Source organism: Poromitra crassiceps, assembly GCF_964638095.1.
Source record: "Poromitra crassiceps genome assembly, chromosome: 1".
In the NCBI taxonomy this organism is placed as follows: Eukaryota; Metazoa; Chordata; class Actinopteri; order Beryciformes; family Melamphaidae; genus Poromitra; species Poromitra crassiceps.
In genome coordinates, this window is record NC_139623.1 from 76,994,985 (window position 1) to 77,004,858 (window position 9,874).

At 41.9% G+C, this 9,874-nt stretch overlaps 1 protein-coding gene across 1 annotated transcript in view; it reads left to right on the top strand.

Annotated features, from left to right (window-relative positions):
• inpp5kb (inositol polyphosphate-5-phosphatase Kb) overlaps window positions 1-4,530 on the top strand; it is a gene marked incomplete at both ends in the record, with an annotated part of 12,831 nt that extends 8,301 nt beyond the window's left edge. The window contains 4 exons of the mRNA XM_083647224.1: window positions 2,209-2,346; window positions 2,438-2,521; window positions 2,746-2,850; window positions 4,462-4,530. Coding sequence (XP_083503350.1) covers window positions 2,209-2,346; window positions 2,438-2,521; window positions 2,746-2,850; window positions 4,462-4,530 — 396 coding nt within the window. The remainder of the gene's footprint in view (window positions 1-2,208; window positions 2,347-2,437; window positions 2,522-2,745; window positions 2,851-4,461) is intronic.
• Between the last annotated feature and the right edge of the window lie 5,344 nt (window positions 4,531-9,874).

The following is a 9,874-nucleotide window of genomic DNA, read 5'->3' on the forward strand; positions in this document are numbered from 1 at the left end:
GTCACCTTTTCTCACTCACCTCCATGTCACCACTTGCTCCCACTGCTGTGTTGGAATCCTCATTCTATCTCCCACCCTTTTTGGACTTTTAGCCATATTTAGAGGAATATTTAATTTTAAATTAACATTAGGATTATACTGTTGTGATGTCATTATTCAGTGTCTTCTCCTCTTCTCTGCAGCATTACTCAATTTACCCTCAGGACTCAGGGACAGTGATAGCCTACCTGCTATTCCTCCCATATATCCAGGGCCGGATTAATAGTACCATTGGCCCCCGGGGCTATTCATTTTCTAAGCTATTCATTTAGCCTTTTAGTCATAAAGATTACCGGTATATCTTCCAGACTGAAATGTTATAACAGAAGTGGAGTATTGGCCAGAATTACATGAACATTTAGACACTTATTCGGCGGGTATTTTGCACCTGAAGCTTTGCGTTCAGGTGCACTGTAAAACAAAACAAAAAATTTTTTTTTTTTTTTTTTACATCTCTTGCCACCAGGGGGTGCTGCAGCGCCCACCGCACCGTGCTTCCAGCGCCGTTGTCTGAAGACATTGGGGGCTTAGCCAGGGGCGGTTTTAGGATGACACCTTTGGGTGGGCTCAGCCCCCAAAGAATGTATATGGTGGGCCGCAGACCCCCTAGGGGGGTTCGGGGGCCTACCCCCTGGGAGAAGATTTTGTACATTTTAAAGTAAAAATTGGTCAATTTGGTGCACTTTGAGATCAAAATGAAGATACTGGTCCCTATTCTCCCAAAAAAAAAAAAAATTTTTTTTTTTTTTTTTGCAGGCCAGGCCAGGCCACTCACTGAACAGCAGGCCAGGCGCCGCCTACTGGTTTACTAGTGGTTTTATTACTTTATTCATGGTTAAAGTGGGTGCATCTCATTGTAAAATTGGACTTGGCCCAAATTGGGCTTCAAACGGCCCAAATCGGGCTTCAAACGGCCCAAATCTGGCTTTAAACGACCCAAATTGGGCTTCAAACGGCCCAAATCTGGCTTCAAACGGCCCAAATTGGGCTTCAAACGGCCCAAATTGAGCTTCAGACGGCCCAAATTTTCACGCGCGTCGGCCCGTATCGGCCTGGCCTGCTTGGTATCTAATGCCCGGCCTGAATTAGGATCCCAGTCCACCCCTGTGTGTAATGGTAACACAACCTGCAATTGTAGAACATTTCAATATTGGACCAAATAAAACATGAAATGAAAACACCACCCTATGTGAAACATATATCCCTCGTCGATTTAACGTGATTTAGATAAGTGACAGCGTAACGCGCTTCTACTGTCATGTCCTACTGTGATGTCCGCTCCAATAAATTGGCTCTACTTCACATTTTAGTTTTACAATAAAAACACATTTCTGCAATGACTTTACATAATGTAGGCTATATTTATGTGCATCATCCTACCTGCAGCAGGGGAGAGAAAACGATATCTTTCTGGACAAACTTTCACCAATCTAATTAATCTCATCATATAGGGATAGACTATATTTTTCTAGCTGATGCATTTAGAACATTCTTTTCACTTTGATCTTGCTATAGTGTAGCGTATTTACATGCTTGCAGTATTTAAACTGCAGTTAGATTGGTTTGAGAACCATAATAATATGGAACAATAGCCTATATATGGAGACAGACAGACGGGATGAAGGGAGGGGGGGGGGAGCAGAGCGCTTGGCTTTGTCTGGTTTTACTGGATTTATCCTGGAATTGGAGCTTAAAAGGCAAGCGTGTGACTCTTTACTGCACTTCTCCAATGAGCGGATGATGCATAATTTTATGCTTAAAAGGCGTGGTTATAATGGTTGACGCCGCGTGTAGCGCCAACACCAAGATATCGAGTGCGCTGGTCCACACCCACTAATCTGGGCTGCGCCAGGCCTTAAACGCAGTTTCTACGCCGATTGCAACGATAGGGCCCACTAGATCTATGAAGAAAGCTTAATCAATTTATCAGATTCACTCTTCTTCTTCTTCTTAGCAGATACAGCTTCTTCTCACAGTTCCTCTGTTCTGTGGGGTGGGTCAGGGTTCTGGTCCGACTGACAAAATGTACAGATCATAGCAGACTGGAGTATTGGCATTGACGGAGGTCTGTGCTCTCCGAGTGTAATTCTAGTTCTTCCTACTATCGCTACCAAGTGAAATGGTTCCTTTCATTGTTAATAAATCTCCTTCTCTCTATCTTCTCTTCAGCTGAGGAAGTGCTTTGACATGCCGCTGGTGCACGTGTCTCCTGTGGGTGTGTGGAGCGCTGACCAGGACGCAGTTCTTAACTACACCATCCAGGAAGACTTCATGTCCTCCACTTGGGACTGGATTGGCCTGTACAAGGTACTAGAACAGCCAGAGAGGGAAATACCAGCTGTGGAAAAGAGACAAGACAAAAATCTACAGTAGTTGAAATGCGGTTGTTGGCCTGCAGGTGGCGTTTAAGAGTGCGTCAGATTACGAGGCCTTTGCCTGGGTGAAGGAGAATGATCTGCCGGAGACAAATGAAGTCATCCAGGTAAAGTGAAACTGAGATATACTATCAATCTTATTTGGAAACTATTTTAAATTATGTCTATAAATGCCTTATGAGTACGTTGTGTGTGTGTGTGTGTGTGTGTGTGTGTGTGCGCGTGAGCATGTTTGTGTGTGTGTGTGTTTGTGTGTGTGTGTGTGTGTGCGTGTGTGTGAGCATGTTTGTGTGTGTGTTTGTGTGTGCTCGTGCGTCGTGCGTGTGTGTAGATATCTGTGGATAAAGATAAGATTCCACTCCTGGGAGGACAGTTTGTTTTGGGTTACTACAGTACAAACATGCAAAGCATCATTGGCATCAGCGCTAACTTCCAGGTGAGTCTTCTGTATGGGCATTGTAGCTTTAGGGGCACTTTACACGAGGACGGTTTCCTATGGTGACGGGGAATTCTTTTATCGTTAGTGCCTCCCTTTTAGACGGCGACGGCGAATTTGCGCTTAGGAAACGACACATTTTGAAACCACCCTCCAGAGTGAAATTCTTGGTGACGCTGCGCGCTCCATGTAATCGCTTTGACACGGCTCATTTCAGGAACTCTGACGTGCCTGCACACGCGACACACGCGATTACGTTCAACATTCAGAATTAAGCTACACTGCGGCCAATTTCAGTTACATGTTCATAACGTTACTGCTGCGAGGAGCCGATGGCTGTACCCGGTCGGCATTTAACGTTAGTTACAAAAGCACGTCGACAGTGTTTTCTCACTGCCAGTAGCCTAACTACAACAGTAGGGTTTGACAGATAGCTAGTCCCAGTCCTCGCTGCTCGTTAAAGATTTCCAATAGGCGTTATTCTGATAAACTGGTCACATATATGTTACGTTCTCACCCGACAAATATTAAAACTTTAAAACAGTTTGGGTTTTTTTTTTTAGCTTGAAAACAGCTTTTTGGCAAGTCTAAATGACTGCGGTAGGCGTACTCTACTTCCGTGTTTAAAACCGGAAAGACAATTACGAAATGACGTCATGCAGAAGCGTCCTCCTATGGGCAAAGAATAAGGTGACACACTGCCACCTAGCGACCTGGCATGTACATTACGGCGTTTTAAAAATTCAACAGCGCTCATGTAAACAGGGAGAAGGTGTGAAGGAAAAGGTGTGAAGGAAACTGTCCTCGTGTAAAGGGCCCCTTAGTTACCTTCATTTTAGGTTATTATTGTTATTATCAAATGCCACAAGAATTAGACCTAAAATGTGGAAGTTAGCATCAACTGGTCCCCTCGTCCGGAAGTCAATGGTCTTGACTCTTTTTGAATGGGATTCTGTTTAGATGCCTGAAATAAGGTCTGTGGTTAACAAAAGTTATTTATTTATGAAAACGTAATTAATTAGCTAATAATCTTCACTAATCCATTTTTTTTTTGTGTTTTCTGGTGATTGTGATTGTTGGCGATCACATTATAATAAACTTTTGTTAACAAGATACCTTATTTCAAGCAACTAACCAAAAACAACCAAAAATCCGTTTGAGAGAGGGAACCCAGCATGATGCTAACTTTTGGGTTGCAAGTAAAAAAGGTAGGCACACTGCTTAAAGATGTCTCACTAGATTTATTTTAGATGTTTCGGTCTCACAACCTTCTTCAGAACTTCTGGGTTGGCCTTCAAAAATATGTCCTCCCTGCGGCACTCTATTGACCCTACTTCAGAGTATCATGCTTTCTTACATTTCTTACAAGATCACTTACATTTGCAGGCTACAACTGAACATTCACTTGTACTGTATCATATTGCCAATGCCCTGTTCCCAAAGTGATATGTGATGTTACTTGTCATAATAATGCTTACTGATTGTCCTGAAGCATCCATATTTGATAGCTGGAAACCACCTGTTTGAGCGTCCTACTGGACCGATTCAGGAGACTCATCAGCCTACATCAACAGAGTTATTTAGATTATGGATCATGATTTTATCTTGCAGATCCTGGAGTCTAAACGTGCCGTTATGGAAGGAGTGGTTCCTGAAAACATCAACGGACTGAACAAATGAGATCAGTGTTACTGACACACTCCTGATTCACACAGGCCTTTTACCCAAGATCCCATCCATACACTGACTGGACAGACTTACTCATGAATATAATGTCAATCTCACTGTGCCGATATACGGAGCAAAGAATACTGTTCTAAACATTTGCATTTAACCTACTTAGGTGCCGGATTGCAGTTCATTGCAGAGGGTGATAAAATGAGCGTGAGAAGGTTTTGACAATCATAAACTATTTGATAGACAATTAATTGTATGTTTCCAGCTGTCTACTGCTGGTGCAGTTAAACACACTGGAGTCGTTAAAATTGGAGTAGCCTAATTGCTACTCGAGACAGGTCTCCTGATGTCATTAAGATGGGAGGAAGGCTGTTGTGAAAATGTTTTAAATGCAGTGTGCTGGATACCTGAATTCCTCTCAGATGTGGATTTTTGTTTTTTGACCAAATCAAAATGTAGCCTACATGTCGCACTGATGTGGAACACGATCATTGTCATTTTTGTGTCACTTTATTTAATTTATTTAAAATGTATGTAAAAATCGAATGTGTATAATGACAAATGCCAAATGACATATACAGCTATGAACATAATCATCATGGTAGGATTTAAATTGATTTTTCTAGATTTAATTTTAGATTTGAACAAAATGTCTTTTAACTGTCATTCCCCACATTAGTATAGTACCAGTTTGCCTTGTTTTCTTCAGTGTGAATGTGATGGTTGAAGGTTTTTGAAATCTCTGTATTAATGGAAATGTTGAATTATTTGTTGGATAAGTGCACTCCTCTTATAGTGATCACCTTGCTGGGACAGATCAAATTGATCACTATAGGTGGATGATCATTAAAACCGATTGTTCTTCTTTTCTCATGCAGATTACCATCTAACTGACATTTGTATATGTATAGACCCCTTATACGCCTACGTCACAATGACAACAAGCAGCGTCAGATGCGCAAGACGGAGGCAGAAAGACAGACTCCACACAGCCCTGTCAAGTAGTTTTCCAGTGGCCCGAAAACTATTCGAGCAAGACATGTCTTTGTGTTGTGCAGTGCGATACCAGAATCTGAAAGCTATTGTAGCAGAGTATTCGTGTCCGCCTATTCACACTTGGTTAATAAAATAATAAACGATAGAGCCAGGCTGTAATGTTATAACAAGCTTCTCCCCACATATCCTGTTCTACGCAACTCGAGGGAACATACACAGCCTCGCACACACGCAATAGAACACAACACTGAACAGTCTGTTACACTATCAACAAAGAATGGACTAAAGTTTTACCGAATCCCGTCAACTAATACTGCTTTTAATGCTAACCGTAGGTGTCTTTGGTTGCAAGCCGAAAGAGGAAATCGTTAAAAATGCCCGACTTTGCAGTGCTCGCTCATTTCATATCAGGTAAGCTGTAGCTGTAGGCTGCTAGTAACAGCCACGTCGCTCGGTTAGTTAACAACCAAGTAACGTTAAATAATGTCATTATTGAGTTGAACTGATTGGAACGAGGACATCATTAAAAATACCCGACTTTGTAGTGCTCATTTCATAATCAGGTAAGCTGCCTGAAGCTGTAGGCTGCTCAGCCACATAGCTCGGTTAGTTAACGACCAAGTAACGTTACATAATGTCATTATTGAGTTGTGTGCATTATCAACATAACAATATATCTTTGCAAGTTACAGAATAATTATCTACGCTATCCCCAGTTATGCACGATATGTATTGCTGGCCACTAGGCTTGGCCAATTGACAGCGCCAGTGCGTATGGGTCTGTAAGACATATCCCATTAACCAATGTTAATTTCGATGCATAACATTGCTTATCACTAGGCGATAAGCTGTGGTAGTAAGCCGAGAACTGCATTTTAAAACTAAAATCTAACTGTGTGTCGCAGATGAGCACAGAGCAGTCCTGACAGCGGGGCTTTTACACAGTTCTCAGTGTCTGTCAATGCTGGGCTCACGGCTTTTTGCCTACACGATGCGCGCGCAGCTCCAATGTTGACAGGTGTATAAGGGGTCTATTACATGAATACAGGACATATAAAGTAAAGGAATGTTATTGACTTTAAAAATCCATACAGTAAGTTAGGCCTTGAGCTATTTCAAACACAGCGGTCTTGCGTAGACAGAGACGTAGACAGAGCCATCTCTCCACAGACAGAGATACCGCGATCTCTCCATATAGCCTACAGACAGACATGCACCGAGTATCGCTACTGCATCTTGTTGGCTCGTTTTTGGAAGTTTCCAAGTAAAAAAATGAATACAATTACTGTAGATTCATTTGTTTCCCCATTGTTCTCGGGTGGGACAAGGCCCAAAATGATCACTGTAAGCAGAGTATTGATCACTATAAGGCTTATAGTGATCAATACTCTGCTTACAGTGATCATATTATTAGGGGTCCAAGCACGAAGTGCGTGGATCCCTATTGTATCTGTTCCGTTTATTATTAGGGGTCCAAGCACGAAGTGCGTGGATCCCTATTGTATCTGTTCCGATTATTTTTTTTTTTCTTCTTCTCCGGTAAAACTGTATGTACAGCAGAAACTGTAATGCTCAGCGTAGCCAGACTGGGCACATAGATTGTAAATGTGCCTCACTACTCAGAAACAAAAAATGACCCATATCGGCCAGATGGTGGCGCTATAACAGACCATTTCGCGTTATGGTCCATATCTTCTGAACCGTGTGTCCTATACTAAAAATTTCACTTCTCAGGGATTCCTTGGATCAATACGCATCTATCCATCTAGGCCCCGCCCATTTGCGTGTGCCTAGATTTTCCGCCATTTTGAATTTGATCAAAAACCTACTTTTGCGAACTCCTCCTAGACCGTTTGGCCAAATCACATAGGAATTATTCTGGGTCATCTATGGACTACCCCGACCCAAAGTTATTAAAGGATTTTGGATACGTGAAACCGTTTTGAAATTATAAATGTCTAAACTTTTGTGTATTTGCTTTTGTTCTTTTCCTGCCCTAAAAGTGTGTGGATGTCAGAAACCATACACCCCCCATCACCCAAACTTTCCACACAGGTTCACGACATCACCCACTACTCAGAGTAAAAAAATTACACCAATCCACCAGACGGTGGCGCTATAACAGCCAATTTCACGTTTGTCGGTCAATAACTTCTGAACCACGAGCCGTAGAATCAAAATTCCACATCTACCGGTTTCCCTGGAGCATCATGCATCTAACCTACTAGGCCACGCCCATTTCTGTCTGTTAGATTTTCCGCCATTTTGAATTTGATCAAAAACCTACTTTTGCGAGCTCCTCTTAGACCGTTTGGCCAAATCACACGAAACTTTTTCTGGGTCATCTATAGACTACCCCGACCTAAAGTTATTAAAGGATTTTGGATACGTGAAACCGTTTTGAAATGATAAATCTCGAAACTTTTAATGAAACACACGCCAACACTAAATTGCCCACAACTCATTAACCGGTCAATTACAACTACTGCTGCTACTACTGCTACCACTCCCACTACTACCAACACTACTACTACTACTATTACTACTTCTGCTACTATTATTACTACTACTACTACTACTACTACTACTACTACTACTACTACTGGAAGTTGGAATGTAGCATTTTGGGTGGGGTTAATGTGTTTTGGAGTTCTGCATCTGCTGTAGCATAATACATAGTTGGTTTAGATGTCACACAGTAATGCCCGATCCACAAAGACTTGACACCCACGTTTTAATAAAAACAAGTTTATGCCATAATAAGGTTACATCCGTGCCTTGTCATTGCTGTGGAAGGATGGTCTAGGGGTAAAGTAGCAGACACCAAAGCTGGAGGTCCTGGGTTCAAACCACAGCCAGGTAACTTTTTTATTTTTTGAAAATGTAGAATAAAGGTTAATCTGGATATAATTATGTATAAAGCTGCTGAATACACACTGTGTACATAGCAGAATAACTGAATATGCCTATTCATGGTAACGTCATATTTTGACGTCATCTTGACATTCCTGTGTAGATGTCTAAATGATCCCCAAATCGGCTGTGATTTGACCTAGTCCTGGACGTCACTGAAAGATGATATCAGAACATCATCATGATGTAATTGTGTTTGCTGGGAGCCTTCTTTCAGATATATGAGAGGAAAAACATTCCAATACATTACTGTGTCTTCAGATGGGAAAGGTCCAAAAAGAGAATTCAATCTGACTCATGTGCTCATTGTAACAGCACAACCCACACCAATTAGTTCAAACACCTCCATTCAGGGCAGACTTTTAATGGAAAGTGGTGCATTATGTGTGTAATACAAAAATGTCCTTAATGGTAAATGGACTGCATAACAAGCTGCCATGCTATAGTCACCAAAAGCAATTTCAGGGATAAAACCCATCAACCTTCTCTAGTGGACGCCACTACGCCCTATGGTTTGATGTGTGTGTGGGAAAGACACAATGACAACTGAAAATTCTGATTTCAGAACACAAAAGCTCCATCATGAGACAAGAACTAACCTCTCCTGTTGCAAAACACGTTCTTGAACGCAGCCATCTCGAGCTAACATTTCCAAGATATTGAAAAAGTTCATGAAACACCGCAAAATAAGGAGGCAACATGTGGGATTTTAATTACTGTTACTGACTTACCTGTCTGAAGTTGAAAGTTGTTCATCCCACGTGGGGTTTGAACTTTGAGCCGCAATGGTCTTTAGTTAGCATAAGTCATGAGTTTTACCAAGTGAGCTATCCAGACTGTTGTGTTTAACTTTGTAGACCATCTTATATGTATCTGCAGAGCCAGAGAAGTACTTGTCGTATTTACAGTATGTTCTACCCAAATACCACTTTCTGTCCAGATACTTAAAGGGAAATTGTACACAAAAACTGCTTTCTATCCAAGTACTACTTCAAGTCACAAGTACTTATGTGACCACAACACCCTGACTGACCCCATCACCCTTTACTGACCACTACATCCTTACTGACCTTGCTTGGACCCCGTCATCGCCGCTTGCGGCTATATTTATTCTTTTTATTCTCCGCTAAAACAGTATGCACGGCAAAAACCGTAAGGGGTACAGTAGCCAGACTTTGCACATAGGTTGGAAATGTGCCCCACTACTCAGAGACAAAAAATTAGCCATATTGGCCAGATGGTGGCGCTATAACAGACCATTTCGCGTTATGGTCCATATCTTCTGAACCGTGAGGCGTAGAATCAAAATTCCACTTCGGCTGTATTCCCTGGATCAATACGCATCTATCCATATAGGGCACGCCCATTTGCGTGTGCCTAGATTTTCCGCCATCTTGGACTTTCTCAAAAAAAAAAAAAACGAACTCGTCCTAGGCCA